We start from the raw sequence: 19106 nt of genomic DNA, 5'->3' as shown, positions 1-19106 counted from the left end.
AGGGGTTACGTCATAACGTAGCCCTGGGAGTACTCTGGGTGCGCGTGTTTTGGTGCACAGGACGCGCCGTGTATCTGGATTCTGAGTTCGCTGTGCGTTTCTGGGATAAACGACAAACACCTCCCAGTTAGGATGTTTGGTGAAACAAAATGATTCACCATTTGTGTCACACTGCTCTGCAGCAAGAATTTGCTTATTATTGGTGCACTAATTTCTTTTTTTTTTATGTGAATCTGATAGCAAAATAGTGTGTTAATTGGTTGAATGAGTCATATTTTGTTAGTATTTATTATGTTTTGCCTTTCTTTATTCATTTTAAATAAAACAGATTTTTTAACATGCTTTTAAGTTAGATAGCTTTAAAATATTTGTGTATTTCATTTGCCAAACACAAAAGAGGCTTGATTCTGGGCGAGGTCAGGGGGTTTCATAGGAAGACACGATATGAAACCCCCTATGAGATTGGTTATAATAAATAGCCAGATAAAGCGTACCCTCTAGCGGTCAAATTATGGATTGTACAACACAAATTCTGCTGGGGGGGGCGGGGGGGGGGGGGCATCATTAACTAACTAATGATGGTCATAAAATTGCTATGTAACCCTGCCCGGATATTTCTAAGCATTGTTTAATTCAGTATAGAAAAGGCAAGTAGTTCCACTAAACACTCGATTTCAAAGAGGCCCATCCTATTCTAATAATGCAATGTAAGAATAAATAAAATTGGAAAAAAATGACGTATTATATTTATTTAGATTGATATATTTAATATACATCATAATAGTACCAATAACACTTTATTTTTTATTGTGAATCATAACTTATCTAACCAATAGACCTACATGCGTACAGAAAACTATTATTTAACTATTTAACTATTATTCTTCATCCAACCACACCTCAATGCGTAGTATCACAGACTATAGCTGTATCCTATAGCCAAATTCATGAGCAAAAGCGCATTGATAAAACACATTTGGCAGGGAGAAATAATAAACAATAGCCTTGCCTATCTTGGTATAAAGGCTACTCTACTTTTAAGCCAATCAGAAATATGAGATGTTATTTTCTCTCCATTTCACTTGGGGGCAGTCGAGGGCACTTTACTGAAAGTATTTCACCTTTTCCTTTGACGTTGAATTTCAGCCGAAATTGGTTTCCTTTTCACTGTTTAAAGGTGTTGCTCGTTATAGGTATTCTTAGGATATGTTAAACTCGGGCTAATACTGTTTTCTGTAAAAATGTATCGGTTATGGTTAATTGTTGTTATTATAAATGCCTAATCAATTATGAATTAATTAAACAAGTTATGTCGGTTGATGGCTGGTCAAAGCATGATTTTGTTCGAATAGACTGTCAACATTATGTGAATGCATTTTTTGATTTGTAACACGTAACTGCTCCACAGGTTACAAAATAATTATTGGAAGCTTACATTTGCGTCTACAAAACAGATTATAGTAAATGGCTTAAGTGCTCTTGCTGTTTGCGCCATGGCCAAATAGTTTTATGGTTTTATGAGAACCAAGGAAAACCAGTGATGACATTCCGAGAAGATGCTTTCTGTGAACAAGCTAACACGCACACACACACGCACGCACGCACGCACACATACGCACACACACTCACCCACATTTTGTATTTAATAAAGCGTAATTGGTTTCATTTGAATATTTATTGAATGCAATGTTTGTAGGGCACAACTAACATCAGCTGTAGTGCAATTATAAAGTCAATTTTTGTGTTAAATCTCCACTTATCAGACAACCAGAAAAGGGTGGGACAATCACCAAGTCTTAACATCTGCAAACAATCTGCAACAATCATAACATCTGTCTAATGCTGATTTACCTGGTCATTAGGTTATCTTTTAAATGTTACAACAACACATCATCAATTTCTAAAAGATATTCCTGAGGATATCCACTTAGCCATGCTTAATGGACAATAAATAAAGACAAGGAGAAGTCATGGTCATTGTAGGTGACAGTCTAATCCTACAGTTTTTCAAGCTTATGAAGTCACGTTATGGAGGGCACTTAACCTCATCGCTCAAATAGCCAAACGAAAACTGCAAAACAACAGGACCATAACGACACAATTCAATCAGAAGACCGCCACAAGGTCATGAAGTAGGTGTGACTCAGAAGCAGGTTTTAAATCAGTTAGAGACAACAGCAGAACAAATCGTGATGTGTATACTAGGTAAGAATGAGGAACAACAACAAGGGAAATAGCTTGTAACCATAGTCAACAAAGCTCCGAACAACCATATTTCAACAATATCTCTTTCTCTCCCTCTGACTCTGTCTCATAGTATCAAAAATACTAGCTCTAAACATGATGCATTTTTTCTGCTGAGTAACTGCAACACTATTTATTATTTAGTCATGTGCTTTAAATCATAGTGGTTTGAATTCAATGATGACTGGGAGTTAGGCTACGGACCTAGGGGATCCATCCAGTATTTTTCTGGTGGGAGACAGACACCCTTACCACAAATCACTCTTCTGGGTCATGCTGTCGTCTCCTAGCAATGCTGGCTTACTCAGTTGTCCCTTTAATCCTCTCGATATGTGGCTATGCGTATGTGTGTGCATGTGTGCATTTGCGCGTGTGTGTGTGTGTGTGTGTGTGTGTGTGTGTGTGTGTGTGTGTGTGTGTGTGTGTGTGTGTGTTGGGGGGGGGGGCGCTGTGCTTCAAATGTAGGTTTGAACATCACTACTGCTACTTCTACTACCGCTACAACTACTATGCTATTACTGCACTTATTGGCACCAGGCTACAGATTAATAAGGGCTTAGTCCTCTTTTGCCGACATTTGACAAGAAACCACACGTGCCTCACCAACGCAATCTCAGGTTTACAATATTCCTCAGAACCACAATGTCAATGGGCAAACATTAATATGACCACTTAAAGGTACCAGTGTTTACGTTTCCAGGTATTTGAGGTCAACAGTAAAGGTGGACATCAAGGACATATTGCAGTTAACACAATGTTGAGCAATATTGGTTCATAACCAGCTAATTGATGCAGTATGTAAGTGTCTTATTCATAGTCTTTCCACGTGCAATGTAAACAAACATAAGATACATGTGCACTCATTTGTGGCAGATGTCAACCTTAACTGTCTGCAAGATCCGTTGGAGACTTGGCACCTCCATAAGACCTGAATAAAGAGACATGGCGACATGACTCAAATCATTGTACTTAGCCTACATATTACTTATCATCCAAACCAATACAGGTAATGTTTAAATGTAATGTTAAATGTCCATTAAATATCTGAATATATGAATTATATTTATTACTTATATTTTCATTATCTTATTATTATTTAATTGTAAATAATTTTTGATTAACTATATGTTAATCAAAGATCAAGCAACATAAGTCAACAGCACAATAAATACAACTGTGATTCCTTTAAATGTAAATGCAGATGTTGCAATGGCTTTCAAATGGAATTTTATTGGGACACTGCATTGCATTCTCTGTGTCTAAAATGATGGCTTGCTGTTCATCAAGATTTAATGTGTCCGATGCTGACAAGTTTGCCACAATTGTGAAGCCTAAGTGCAACAATTCAATTAATCCATATTGAGTTCTTCAACTACTTCAACCAGTTGGAAACAATGCAAGATAGGTTAAAAGAACATTCATCCACCAGTTCCGAAAAAAAACCTCAACATAAAACGTCACTTGTAGCCAGCGGACTGCAAGTGACGCGCTTGCGGTGTAGGCGCGTAATGTTGATGACGCAAATCACATGCGCCTCGTAAAGGGAAGTAATGGCGGTGGTTCAAACAAAGCAAGAAAAAGAGAGCGAAGATTGCTCTTTGCTGCCTTTAGTCCATGATATTATCAAATGGTAAGACGCCAAATTGGGTATATTATGTATGCGTATTTAAAATATGTGTGGATTTTCCAGTACAGATCCCCGTTCTGTCATTTCATAGAGCATAGGCATTTCCAAGTGTGACTTTAACGCTTATTGTTAGGTGCTGGTTACACATCACGCAGTAGGCTAAATCATAACTCTCTCTTTCTTTGTCTTCCTTGTTTTTGCTCTCAGCATAGACAAAGAGAGTCAAGACATCCACCAGGAGCTGAACAAGCTGAGGACCAAGATCCAGGAGGCTCGGGAGCAGATCTCCAACATGCCGGGCATCGACACCAGCCCCGAGGAGCAACAACAACAGCTCGCTTCGTTAAGGGATCAGGTGCGCACCAAGAACCAGCTGCTGCAGAAATACAAGAGCTTATGCATGTTCGAAGTGCCCAAAGCATCTTGATGTCAAAATGGACTTCGGACAATGGGCGCTGATTGGAAAACCAAGGATGTTCCCTTCATCATCACCACCATGGAGAAAGACGACGTGTTTCGTGCCCTGGACAGTGCAGTCGTTCTTGTGTGCTCCGTGACGTTCATAGATGTGTGGTGTTTTGACGTGGTCGTTATTGTTTTTACTCACTGCTCAGTAGTGTAAATATATTAAAATGAGTTATTGCCTGAATCCTCTTCTTTATTTCTTGGTTTAAGACAAACGTGATTTATCATTTTGGATGGGATCAATTGTTTCATGATTGTTTAAGCATAAAACATTTGGACTCATGGCTCAATTCTTACTTTTATCTTTAGATATAGATAGATAGTGACATCCCATTTGGGAGTCTCTACTCAGTCTCTACTTGTAGATAGATCCATCTTACATAAACCTGTGCTGGATCCCGAGAGTCTGTCTATAGCGTTACCAATCGTGCTCCCTACCTAGCTACGTCTCTAAATGAGCAGGGTGGCTGAGGATATATCAGGCTATTCTCCCAGGCAAATAAGAGGTTATTAGAATCCATCATTAGTCCTATGGTTACATAAGAAATGTGATTGGTCATGAAGTCTGTAGGTTGTGCTTGCCCTAGCTCACCAAAGGTCAAGGTTGCCTATTATGTTCCCGAAGCAGCTCAGCTCAGCCCAGCCTTCACTGTCCCCTTTGCAGATTGTGTAGGCGAAGTTTGACTGAGACTTGGCTTGGGCATTAGGAACAACTTTTGGAACTGAGCCATTATGATTTAACAGGTGGCCTTTGCATAGATGTCATCACTGCATTATTTAGGTGTAATAAAGAACCATCTGTAACATGATGCAAGTTGGGAGACGGCAGGAGAAAGTTCATTGTGTTGAGGCATTTGTTTTAAATTATTAAACATCAGTAATAAAAGTATGGTGTTATGTTCCAATACTGACAATTATTACTATGAGTAAGGGCCAGTAAAAGCTGGTTTGGGGCCAGTATTTTTCAGAACCACCTTCCCAGCTGTCCCTGAACCTTGATGATTCAGGCTTATTGCCACTGCACTGAGAATAGGCTTAGTTTTGACCCCAGACATCAAACCTCAACACTCAACCTGATATTCTAGGAAATCTCCTTCTACACCTATATGCAGCTGTATCACATTCAGACCTTTCTCATTGATTTGATTTATTGTACTCAGTACAAAGTGTGCACATTAATGATGGTCTTATTGATGTGCATTACCTCATAAGTTGCAAAATCTGCAGATGTCCCACTTCTGGAGTAATCGATAATCCTTTGCTATACCTGGCAATTTATTAATAACCTTAATCAAGTCAAAATTCATATATATTTTTAAATTGTAATGATAAACCAATCAACTGCGAGAATCATCTTTCAATTGCTGGTTTAGGCATCCGCCCCTTTAAAACACCTTGATAAGGAACCATTGAAACATAGCAACTCCACGATGACTTGAGCATCAGTTTCATGCCAGAAGAAGTGGCTATTATTACCTCGCATCAATAACAGACTTTATCTAGGTAAAATACTATTTATATCTAAAAATCAGTTTACCAATTATGGCTATCAAAATGTGTTTCTTTAGATTTTATGCATTTGAATGTTAGTGTGCAGTTGCACACATTCGATCAATATGGGTGAAATAATTGCAGAACTCGTTATTGAATAAATTGTATTCCCATCCCATGTTGTGTGAGATTTGTTTTTCATGCACATCGGTAAATTATTATTAGGATTATAATTTCGTAGAAGTAGCAGCAGTAGTTATAGCAGTAGGTGTAATATAAGTACTCAGAAGTATTGGTAGTCGTTTAATCCTTTGAAAATTGGTGCTAATGAGGAAGGATGATAAAAAGTCATACAGGATATACATGTTAAGAAAACTTTTTATTTTCATCTTTATAACAAATAGCAAATGCTGACATAATAACTATAGGCCTACAAACCAAACGAATTTGTTCATAATGCAACAAACATTCAAGTTCATTATAAAAAGTAGCAAAACGTAAACGGTTTTTCCCCTTCGCCAAACGTCTGGCTGAGCTCTCCACGGGCTGATACGCAGCCCTTCAAACTAACGCAGTGATTCTCCCATATTCTGGAGTCCAATCTTTCTTGGTTTCACAGTTTATTTATTCAGGTCTCATTTCGATCTGTCCGTTGAACATCAAAATAATTCCCTAGCATATGATGCATCCTTTTTCTTTGGTTTGGCTGGATCCCACAGCCTTCTCCTTGATGTACATCAAGTCACTGTGCACGCTCGGTCTGCGCGCAAACGGCGCCACGATCCCGTAGGCGTCGCCGTCCTTCGCCTTCTTGCTCCTGGACGACTTTCTGTGCAGCACCTCGCAGTACTGCTGTGAAACTTTGCGGTGACGATCGGGACTCATCTCGTTGGGTAACTTTGCCAGGGTGAACAAAGCGTTGAACATCTGGTCTACATTAGTGTTTCTTTTCGCCGAGATTTCAAAGTACGCGCATTGCTCGTCCCCCGCCACCAGATCTCCTCTTCCTGGACCTCCCGGTAAAAGTCCCGGTCGCACTTGTTGCCGCAGATGACCACCGGGGCGTCCGCGTTGTCCTTGGTTTTGTTTTTCAGACACGACTTGGTCTCATGGATCTGACGCTTGAGCCGCTGCACCTCCAGAAAGGACTCTCGGTTGTCCAGACTGAACACCAGGATGAACACATCACCTGCGAGAGAAACGATGAGACATTGTACGTTAGTTCACCGCTACCCATTTCATCAAGCCAATGCAAAGATCATAATGCTTGCTTTTTTTTTAACAAAGTGTCCATGTGCTGCAGAATTTTAAAGCCCAACTCACCAGTGAGAATAGACAGCCTCCTCATAGCAGGGAAGGGATGGTTTCCAGACGTGTCCAAAATGTCCAGTTTGTATAATTCTCCCCTGATGTTGTAGAACTTTCTATGAAAGTCTTCGATAGTTGGCGTGTACTGGTCGTCACATTTCTCGTTTAGAAACCTGGAGATGATGGCTGTTTTCCCGACTTTGGTTGAGCCCAGAATGACCATCCTCTGGCAGTTCTTGGCCGGGATATCAAACTCATTATCTGATGGGGACATTTTCTTTATCATGTCGCACCGATGGATGAATGAATGAAAGTTGTGGTGCTTCACGCGGATCCTTGTGAGGTGCTGTTGATGTCGCTGCCTACGAGTGCTGTGGTGCTGGTTGCACTCTGGAAACACCGATCTGGATTTTTATAGGGGTCATTCTTTGGCCGCGCCTTCCCTGCGCGTCATGCATTACGCACCGCTCCGGGGACGGCCAGAGAGTGGAGGACGAGGTCTGCTCCTGAAATTAGTGTCAGATCAGACATTGGACAATTATCTGGATTGGCATTCCTCATTTGACTTACATTTATGAACAACAAATCATTGTTGTCTTCGATAATGAGGCTATTATCACACATGCGTTTATGCGTTAAGTTATGCAACACACTTAATAGGGAGTATACTACATTTCATAGTGTAGGGCAAGGCTGAATAGATTCAAGTGCTCTTTATCATACGTTGGAAATCCAAATCAGAAGTAATTACAACCAATGACACAATCAAAGTCCTTTTAACCCGGCGAGTCCCCCGAATCCATGGGAAGAAGCTTTGTTGAGGGACACAGTAGCAAGCGACCTTCCAAGGATATAGAAGACTAATAGGGAGCAGTAGGGAGCCTACCAAATGGGCATGCTTGAGCATGAAATAAGTAAACAAAGGTTAAATAAGATTATGTTTGAAAATAATGAGTTTCCTCATTCTACTCTATTATTCAATCCCATCGTAGTATCGTATCCCATTCCATTCCATTATATTCAGTTTTATTCTATAATGGGTTTGTCCCACTTGTCTAGTCTGGTTTAGTGGTTACATTACATTAAATTCAGTGTGTGTAAATAAAAAATGTTGTGTAAAAATGTTATGTTACAGACGTTTTTCCCAGTCGTTTCCAAAGCCCCTATATGTCAGAAGTTCCCAATAAGAGGTGGACAGCGTGTCAGTTAGCCGAACGGTAGAACGATGATAATTATAACGATGGTCGCCTCAAAAAGACGTGCCGCTTGCGTCTCCATCTTCCCCGCGGATGCTCTAAAGATAGATGTGGGTGTAAACAATTCTTCCACTTGAACAAACTTGAGTGAGGGGCGCCCACTCGCCCGTCCTCCTCTGGTTCTAACCTTGTAGCGCTCCTCGGAGGATCAGCAAAATGTTTTCATGAGCTGCAAGCATACGGCAAAATTGGACTTCCTTCACAAAATGTTTTTTTTTTACAAGTCTTTGTTTTTGCGTGTTCTTTGAGAACCGCTTTTGTTCGTGAACATGAATACATAGTGTGACGGCCAGGGGCATCTGCCAGGGTGTGTGTTTGTGTGTGTATGTGTGTGTGTGTGTGTGTGTGTGTGTGTGTGTGTGTGTGTGTGTGTGTGTGTGTGTGTGTGTGTGTTTGTGTGTTTGTGTGTTGTCTTCCACTGTCCCCAGTTCCTGCCTGGTTGGAGCTAGGTCGTCAGTGAATTGTGAGCAGTAGGACATGGGTCTCAAGAACTAGAGAGCTGGATCCTAACAATAGGTATGTTCTCAGGACGTATAATAATGTGATGTGAGGCGCAGCACGGTGAACGCTGGCTTTGGAATCCATATCCTCACTCACAGAAACATGTAATAAGCTTAAAAGCAACACTTTTGATATGATTTTAAAAGCATATTATAAATGCTTGGCTTTGTTTTGGTTTTTCCTATCGCTGTTTCTTATTGGTATTGATATCTAACTCGATCTGAAGGGGCAACTCCCATCTTGCCGCCCGGTGACCTTTGAGCCAGGACACTTGGGGCCTGGGTGTGAAATGTGATATTCCTACGTAAGCCCCCCCTGGCCGACTGTCCTCCAGCGCTGGGTTTGTGTACGATGGACAGCCCGTTGCTTTGCGATTGTCTACTGCTCCGTAATTAGATCAGTCTGTTCCCAGGTACGCTTACAGGTCGTGCTCACACACACACATACACACACACACACACACACACAGACACAGACACAGACACAGACACACACACACACACACACACACACACACACATACACACACAAACACACACACACACACACACACACACACACACACACACACACACACACACACACACACACACACACACGTGCACAGGAGTCCGTGCAGGACGTTAAGAGACTTTGCAGAGAAACACCGAGCAGGGGGGAGAGTGGTGATGGTGAGCACGGCGTTCTCTTAATGAGCACCAATCCTGGAGTGTCACTCTCGCCCGCATGGTCCACTCAGACACGACGGGCTATCACTGACCTCGTCAGGTACAACAGTAAACAGGGACCTCTGTTGCAGAGCTGTCCTTTGAGTGCCTAGTTGATAATGGCATGGAGGCCATCGTATTGGGTATTCAGGATAAAGGGTAAAAGTAAATAAAGAGAGGTCGATTTCAAGCCATGCACACAGAAAATACTATGGCAGCAATGCATGCAAAAGGGACCTTTCTATTCATTTGTTTTATTGTAAAGATCTATCGTCCTCTTATAGATATGTTTGATGAGGTAATTTTTCGCTAAGTTGTTTATGAACCGACCCGAATGCTGAACATGTCATCGATCAATACAAACAACAAATGACGGAACATGGTCATTACAAACCTTTTTTTTTACTGTCAACGATTAAAGACTGAGGAACAGTGACTTTTGGCATTCTTTGTTTATGCGTTTATTGTAATTATTATTAAAAATTGATGTAAATATAATATTTTTATCAACAGGATTGTCATTTTCTTCATGGTCATACATTCACAATTCACTTTGTTGAATCTATTTGGATCTAAACAACCCTGGTATACTTTTCCTCGCATACAAATACACACCTACCCACCCACTCACACGCACACACACACACACACACACAAAGAAACACACACACACAAAAGATATACACACTCTCATACACACACTGTGGCAACCCGCCACGTTGAGCGAACCAACTCCTCCCAAACAAGGACACCATTACGTTGGGAAAAGCCAAAAAAAGGCATGTTTATTCCAAAACATAAGTCTCTCAAAACACAAATAACGTAAACCTTGGAAGGAATCAACGGTCCCCTCCTTCGTGGGTGGAATCCCCGTCACCGACGAGGACCGGTCTCTCCGTGCGTGAGCCCCAGGGCTGGGAGAGCCCCGAATGAGTGGAGAAGCGGGCTATTTAAGCCCTGCTTCTCCACTTGTTCTTCAGGTGCTCTCAATATCCTTAATTGGCCTGGGCCGGGTTGCCACAACACACAAACACACACACACACACACACACACACCAATACACACACACACGCACATACAAACTCAAACAGACACACCCACACTAAAAACACACAAACACATACTTTCTCTCTCAAGAAAACAAGTATTGACATACTCTGCTCCCAACGCATTTATTTAAGAGATTGGGGTTTCTGTACTATCTGTTAGGCCTTCACGCTGGGTAAACATGGCAAGTTCATGCGGACCAAGGCCCATCAAACACACGAGAACCGCCTTGATCCGTCTCCACCTCAAGGTTGATCTCGACGAATGAGTGAGATGAAGACATGCAAAGCAGGCGTCGAATACAACACACCCTGTTGTAACAAAACCAGGTCAAATCAAACACAACGACGCTTTCCTTTTTGCTTTCTCTTTTTATGTGACTGCAGTCGAGCCATATTACATTGAAACAATCACAATTATTTATGAGTCACTTGAGGGCCAAGACCCATAAAGAAGCTATATTTTGTGAGGTTTGTTGTTTATTGTTATAGGTGCTTCGCTGTTTGTTGGATTGGGTGGTGACGCAGTTCATTGGTACGTTGTAGGGTGGGGGGTGGGGGGTGGGGGGGGGGGGGGGGGTGGAGGCTGCACTGCGGTAACACATGCCGAACAACTCTCGGACTCGCAGACGGAATTGTAGCATCTCTCAGACAGCCCATCATCGCAGGTGGGCCGGAGAGGGGGGCCGCTGACGGATGCAATTAACACAGAGGTGACGCTTCCAGGACAGAGTCCATTCTGATCATGAGTCTGTTTGTCTGTCTGTCTGTAGGAGGTGTGGCGGGGACAGCTGAAATAGGCTAACCCTATTAATGGAATGACACAACGATATATGTTTCCAATAAGGTTGGAATCTTGGAAAACTGTTAATCTATCCTTAAGTTGTTGAATTTTGGACAAGGATTTAATTTAGTTTTCGTTATTTACGATTGATTTCACGAAACCTTCTTGCTCATGGAAAAATATAGGTGATAGGCCATTACCAGGCTGTGAGACCTTGCGTGAGAGAATGAGGTTCATGTTTTGGTTTCGGGTTGTCATGTAGCGGGGCCTGGGCCCATTGCGTGCCAGCGTTGGTTTAGAGATACACATTTTAGCGATAAACCGCTGAATGGAACACACACACACCTCTTGTTTCGGATACAACAGTGTCGGGTTTCTCAGCCAATGAGTCTCAGCTTCCATCCACGTTGGCTTGGCCCATCGACTGTTTGTTGTGATTTACCTGATCAAAGCTGTCAACATCTTTTATCATACGTAGCCTATGACTGTGTGTATGTGTTGCTTTATCCTTTTTTTTTGATGTGTAGTGTAATACTCAAAGCGTTTGTGTGTGTGTGTGTGTGTGTGTGTGTGTGTGTGTGTGTGTGTGTGTGTGTGTGTGTGTGTGTGTGTGTGTGTGTGTGTGAGAGAGAGAGTTTTGCAATGGTCCTGTATAAACATTATATAAACATTAAAGTGATGCAATGGGTCTTTGGAAAGAAAGAGGGTGCCTCAGTCCAATATGTGTCATATTTAAAAGACTCAAATCTTCATAAGATGAAAATTAATGTGAAATGAATGAATAAAACATAATAATAGGATTGGATTATTAGACTGGCCTGTATCACCTAACATTACAATATCATTAACGGTGTGGATTTTATTACGTGGATTTCAAAGTAAATCAGAGTGGGCCAGAGTCATCCATGCAAAAGGAATATTTATTGACGTGTTCCAAGATCACAGGGGGAATCATATTTTGAGTTTTGATATTTGTGGCACCCGTTTTATTAATGCATCCAAAGCAGTATAGAAATAGTTGCCAATGAGGGCAAATGGTTGGGGGAAACTTCTCCTAACTTGAAATACAATGTTACACATCAAAAAACTCTGATGCATTTTAAATCTATAGATGTTACTTTCTTTGAAAAACATCTTTCTCATGAAGTTTAGCAGCTGGTGGTCTAAAGAAGCTTGAAATGATCTTATAAATGCTCAGTGTCCAGCTGGCAAGATGCTACCGCTAAGAGTCCTGTTTGAGTAACCTGGGAAACGTCATTAGGTCATAGAGAAAGAGAGAGAAGGGAAGAAAAGGGTAATTGAGAGAGATAAACAGATGAATACAGAGAGAGAGGAGAGAAAGGAAAACAGAGATCTCTAAACATAAGCCACTGAAAAGACTGATGATAAATATGCGCAATTCAATACAAGATTATATATTACATATAACATAAAATAACTTCTCAAGTAGGGTAGATGTGGACAAATAAATTGCACAAAAGATTCAGAAGGATCTTTTTTCACCGTTAGAAATGGTGGACGGAATAACTTTTGCATTCAATATTAATATGAATATGATAAATAATAATGAAACCAGGAACCACTTTTTGTTTTTGTTAATTCGTCGACCACCATTTCAAAGGCTCAAATAAATATTATCAATGGTTTCTGGCTGGGGTCATCATCACTGGCCTCCAAACTGGGTTTTATAACACTCCCAGTAAATGATCACAAACACACACACGCACACACACGCTCACACACACACACACACACACACACACACACACACACACACACACACACACACACACACACACACACACACACACACACACACACACACACAGACAAGCAGGCTCCTGCACTCTCCGCCTCTATTCATGTTCAATGTTTTTGTTGACATCTCTTCTGTCTACTCTCCGCTGTTTGTGTGATTCTCATTTGGCGGCTAATAGCTCCCACTGCTATCGATCACGGTGAACGGCGCGTTCCGTCTAAACCGAGTAATCAGTCGAGAGGTTGCAAGGACACGCGCGATGCGTTACTGCACTGGCCCGTCACGATAGCACGCGATACACTGGCCGTAGATGCTCGCTCATAGTGTGCGCTCATAGTGTGCGGTCCAGCTTGTGCATGTCCGTTTCTGCCGTCTTAATAGTTCGATTAAAAAAAAAAAAAACATTGCCATTTGTTCGCGTCTATTTTCGTGGGATTTAACAGATTTGTACATGTAAACAGGAAGACATTTTAGAGGGACTCCGAAAATGGCCTCTGCATGATTATTATAATCGTTGTTTTTTTTTGTTTATTCCCGTCCTTCGTAATAACTCATCTTGAAATGTTGGCTGGTTGCTGTAGGCCTAGTTGTTGATGATGATACTGAGTTCATGAATGGATGACTAGTGTGTGTGCAGCGAGTTTAAATGAGTACACTCAAGGAGCAGGTATGTGTTCCTCTGTCCATAATTTGTTTTGTTCCTATGATACCATCTGAAGCACAGGATTTGATTTATTGATGGGATGTGTGGGGGGGAAATATCCCTCTCACACACACACACACACACACACACACACACACACACACACACACACACACACACACACACACACACACACACACACACACACACACACACACACACACACACACACACAATAACAAACACACACACACACACACACACACACACACACACACACACACACACACACACACACACACAATAACAAACACACACACACACACACACACACACACACATGTACAAACATACATAATCACATCAAAGACACAAAAACAATGTGTCATAAGAGGATGTGACGAGTCTTGGGTCAAAATGAATAACCTTCAATATAAATTATGGTGTTGTTTCCTTTTGAGGTAATTCTATTGCTTGTTTTCTATTTCTTTTTTTGTCTTGTGTTTTTCACCATCTCCTTTCAACAGCCACTCCCCTAAATAGATGAAAAACGAGTTACCATATTTGCTTGCGTCTTCGCTGGCAACGTGATCCATGCACTGAATAAATTCTCTGTTGCTATATAATGTTATGATGTGACTTCAAGTCAAATATGTTGTATAATAAGCAATTATGTAGTATTATGTGAACGCAATGCGCCATAGCCTATACCATCACTGCCTCGCATTCTGCCTATTTTTCATTTTGTGATTACATCTTCAGCAGTTATAACGCCATCCTCCAGTGCACTCAAAGGATTTGTAAAGGCAATGAATATGATGATCGGGTATCCAGAGACCGGATGGTCTGGGGCAAGGCACCTGTGGTAACGGTGGGCTTGTGTTGTTGTCAGAGGGGCTAGCCCCGCATTAGCCTAATGAGCAAGGCAGCGATTCCCTTGGGGGATTTGCTGTCCCCGGAAGACACGCGACAGATCCTCCCAAAGGTCTCCGCTGACCTTGTTGGACGGAGTCGTTCCGGCTCTGTCTACATAAGGGGCAACGCGCCACGCTAGGTCATGGGGTTTGTCTGTTCTGAGTGTGAGGAGTGAGGGGGTACGTACACCTGTGACCCCAGGGGGTTCATGATCCCAGGGGGGTACAATCACCACAGGGGCTACACGAGTCCAGGGGGGGTACACTCACCCTAGCCTAGGGGGTACATGAACCCAGGCGGCACCTGAAGAGGTTCCAGGGGAAGTGCCTGTAAAGATAAATCATGTCATGTTTAGCGGAGGGGTTCGCTGTGATGAAGGGGTACATGGCTGAATGACCCCATTGGTCTTAGAACCAGAATCATGTCACTTGATGGCTGACTTGCAGGCCACCAAATCGTCTTCACTTTACATCAAGGCATATTTTTTTTAACATTATATATAATTACATAAATGTGTATTCCTTTATCAATTATGGCGCAAATAGATGTCTGCTAGGTTGATAAATATAGACGAAGAGGATAGGGCCCCTTCTAGATAAACCTGATTGCCGCGGCCTACGCCATCGCCGCCAAACATGTAATCACTTTAATCAACTGTAAAGCTAAATGTGTCTGTTTTCCCGACAAACAAGAGCTACACAAATAGAAGGAAAATGCAATAAGATGTTCTGAGACTTAATGAGGATTCTAAAAAACCTCCTTTAAAAGGAGAAATTATGTAGGGAATGGATGTTTTTAGCAAGGCAGGAGAATCAGCCGGGATGGTTAGATCACCCAGATCGGTGTTGTCCTGAAGGTTTTAGCTTCTCAGGTACCACTGGATATGTGCCTTTCTCAAGAACAACATTTTACATGGTAGCACATCCTAAGGCTAATTATTAAATCATTAATTAATCATTAATTATAAGTAACCTAATGATTGTATATCATTCGACAGACTATTATTTCTACATAATAGTTGCTAAAGCATTTAAAAAAACCTGAGTAAAATATGATGAATGGTTCAATATTTCTGTAAGCCATAAATCAGAGAAAGTCCCACAATAGGCAGAAGCTCCACATTATCATACACCTTGTTCTCTACAAGCAGCCGTCTGATAGTTCTGTATCCCAGGCGTTAGACTAGGTCCATGCAAAGGTGATTCACATGACGTTAATTATGGACACCGGCATGACAGATAATTAACTTAATGAGCTATGCCTGTTTTTGCCCTTCTACTTTTTGACCTCTGTGATGATGCTGTATTATGCCATTTAGTGAACACCTTTTCCTAATTTCTTAATAGTTCCTTAAAGAGCACTTAAAGGTCCAGTGTGTATAATTTAGTAGTAGTATAATTTAGTGGTGGACACCAGCAGACAAAAGAAAACCTAGGAGGCCAAAAACAACCTGGTGCAGAACTATGATACAAGAATTGCCTTTTGATTGCCTATTGCTAACTGCCGACTTACAATCTGTTGTATGCCCTTTAACCTATTTTTAAATGTATGCCTATCTGCACATTAACCTCCCTCTGATTTCTTGCTTTATATATTTATGTGTTTGTATTTTCACACTATGATTATTTATGCTTACACTTGCCTTTTTGATTGTATTTTTTATTTTATGTTTTTATTATTGTTATTATCATCTATCTTTTGTATAAACGTACCTTACCTTACCTTACAAGAGCTGGAACAGATCGACCTGTCATGGGGAGAGGCCCAACATGCTGCTAGGGACCGATTCGATGAAGAGTGCTCATTGAAGCCTTATGTCCCAAAGAGGAAAGATGATGATCATAATTGATTGGTAACAGGTGATTTCCTTCCTTTCCAATGACTGTGGGGACCTGTACTGGCCTGCAGATGCCAGGAGCTATTTCCGTTTTGCAAGAAATCAGAAATTGTCGTCATAGTCACCATGGTGACTGTACATGTCGTAGGACATGGCAGAGGTAGCATCCTATTCATGTTTCTTACACACAGTCCTCCTACTGGATCCATAGTGGTAAACTGCATTCATAGACTTATAATTATGGCTGGCTGCTATAGGTACGGATCAATCATCTTGATAGTGACAGGCGCTATCAAGCGAATGTTAACTCGCACTGGGGGATATGAATATAGGTTGTTGTAAAAAGCACGATGGAGTCTATTCATGTTGCAACAGTTTCGTCCTGGATGCCAACTTTCTTTTGTTTTTTGAACACTTATAGTTTAACACCACAGTGATCATGTTCATGTGATTATACACTGATTAAAACATACTTATGAATGTTACATTCCATTTCCAGGTCCAAGTCCGTCCCAAGGCGGCACTAGATTCAACACACTGCCCCTTTAAAACGGCGGGCCCGATGGTTTTGGGATACGGCGCATACAGCAGACGGGCGGAGATAAGGTTTAAGACAAGATAAAAGTCAAGCTGAGCGGAGCGGTGGTAGGAGGGGGAGGCCGTCTCTAAACGTCCCCCTGCCTACATGCCCTTCCTCTGGCCCACATAGAGCTCAGACTCCAAGGCCACACCGTGTATGAATCACTGACACTGCAATCAAGGACACAATACACTGCACTACTAACAACCATAGTGTATTTATACATCTACCTACAATAATACATTCATATCAATATATATATTATCAGAGTTATGTATTATAGGCCTACACTCGAATACAAACAGGAGAAACAGGATGAAATGAAAAAGGAGCTTCGAAACATTCATGCGATTTGAGGAAAGAGAAGCATGAAAAAACCAAACCATGTGACTTTTGTGATTTTTAGCTTAATGTTTCATTTTCCACTTTTTCCTTAGCGCTTCTTTTTTCAAGCGAGACAGCGTGTCGTGGAAGAACATGGCCAAAGGAACAGGAGAACATTTCTCGCAATTTGTGCCTCCAAGGACTGCTGGATTGAAACCCCAGGACCTGGAACAAGCCATTACCGTTAAAGAGCAGCTGCCCACGGGTTTGGGGTCTGGCTGGGTCAGCACCACTGAAGTAACATGCCTACAATTATCTATGATTGGGCCTGCCAGGATTGGGATGCATTAATAAAACACTTTCCACTAGAGCCTTCTCGATAGACTGCAGAGAAGTGAATGGACTTTCTACGAATGTGAAAGTCAACACACACACACACACACACACACACACACACACACACACACACACACACACACACACACACACACACACACACACACACACACACACACACACACACACACAATAAATATATGGAGGTTGTTTCAATGTTCATTAACCATGCACTGCCTGGCCCTTCGTGCAGATCATCGTAATTATACATAAATATCAGGTTTCCTCTGCCCATATCCTCATTTGACCAGGCTCAGCCAGGCTTAGGGCTGCAGCATGTTTATGAAGCGGTGAGATGGATACCAGGTACCAACTGCTAGGAAGGCACTGTTGTGTACACCTGAATGTATATCTATGAAACTCGAAAGGTTCTCTGTGGTTATAAATTTGACCAGTGAACTCAATGAACTTTTGACAAATAGTAGGAATAATTATCACGAAGAAATGTTGTATTCAAGTACAGAAGATGGAGCTGGAAAGGGAGGTTTCTGCTTGATTATACTTTATTACTATAATAAATCCTCAGAATCGGTAATGGGTTGAGGCACACGAAAAAATCACTCACACCCACCGGTGAACATAATCACTCGTTATTACTGTTACACAATTGAAAACACAGGATCAGCATGAACTGCATGGAGTTGGACACATGAATCGTCCAGTCATTCATCCATTCATTTAAAAAAATGAATGAATGAATCTAAATCTTAGGTTAAAACTTAAGTTAAGACTGGAAAACGCAAATTTAAAGAAATCACAACATAAGCCTTTAAACCTACATGATTACAAGACCATCAGTTAACTGTTAATTAACTATTACAAATTTAACTGATGTCAATCGATGTTTAATGAACTTGCCCTTATTGTAAAGTAAATGTGCATATTAAAAGTAATGTCTATTGGAGTTATGCCCGTTGAAATGCAGTGTGCCTATTTAAAGGAATGTATCTATAGTAATTGTGCATTGGAAGGCTGATTATATAGTTGGAGTGCCTCTTGAAAGGCATGTAGCAGCTAATTGTAAACATTGAAAGGCATGTATCGATAATATTTGTGCACATTGAAAGGCTTGTAGCAATTGTTCACATTAAAAGCCGTACTTCCTCATTATTGCCAGACCAGGAAAGCCAGTTGATTTCGATGATGTCGATGATGTTGCGGTGAGTTGTGTTAATACTGCAGGCTGGATGGGGTTGAATCACAGCCAACTGATGAGAGTTCC

The 19106-nt window shown here is 41.4% G+C and overlaps 4 protein-coding genes across 4 annotated transcripts in view; 2 read left to right on the top strand and 2 right to left on the bottom strand.

The window, feature by feature from the left end:
* Positions 1 to 19106, top strand: part of LOC132475672 (somatostatin receptor type 2-like) — a 317638-nt gene that overhangs the window by 40746 nt on the left and 257786 nt on the right. The window lies entirely within an intron of this gene.
* LOC132475731 (peripheral myelin protein 22-like) overlaps positions 1 to 19106 on the bottom strand; it is a 353371-nt gene that overhangs the window by 331828 nt on the left and 2437 nt on the right. The window lies entirely within an intron of this gene.
* Positions 3719 to 4520, top strand: med9 (mediator complex subunit 9). Its single transcript, XM_060076706.1, has 2 exons — positions 3719 to 3874; positions 4079 to 4520. The coding sequence occupies exons 1-2, from the start codon at positions 3795 to 3797 to the stop codon at positions 4296 to 4298; spliced, it is 300 nt and encodes a 99-aa protein (XP_059932689.1). The 5' UTR covers positions 3719 to 3794; the 3' UTR covers positions 4299 to 4520.
* LOC132475524 (dexamethasone-induced Ras-related protein 1-like) lies at positions 6188 to 7527 on the bottom strand. The gene is given in 3 exon segments (XM_060076693.1): positions 6188 to 6822; positions 6825 to 7016; positions 7151 to 7527. Coding segments are annotated over 3 exon segments (786 nt in total). The 5' UTR covers positions 7422 to 7527; the 3' UTR covers positions 6188 to 6499.

Source organism: Gadus macrocephalus, chromosome 2 (genome assembly GCF_031168955.1).
Source record: "Gadus macrocephalus chromosome 2, ASM3116895v1".
Classification (NCBI taxonomy): domain Eukaryota; kingdom Metazoa; phylum Chordata; class Actinopteri; order Gadiformes; family Gadidae; genus Gadus; species Gadus macrocephalus.
This window is presented reverse-complemented; position numbering and strand designations above follow the sequence as displayed.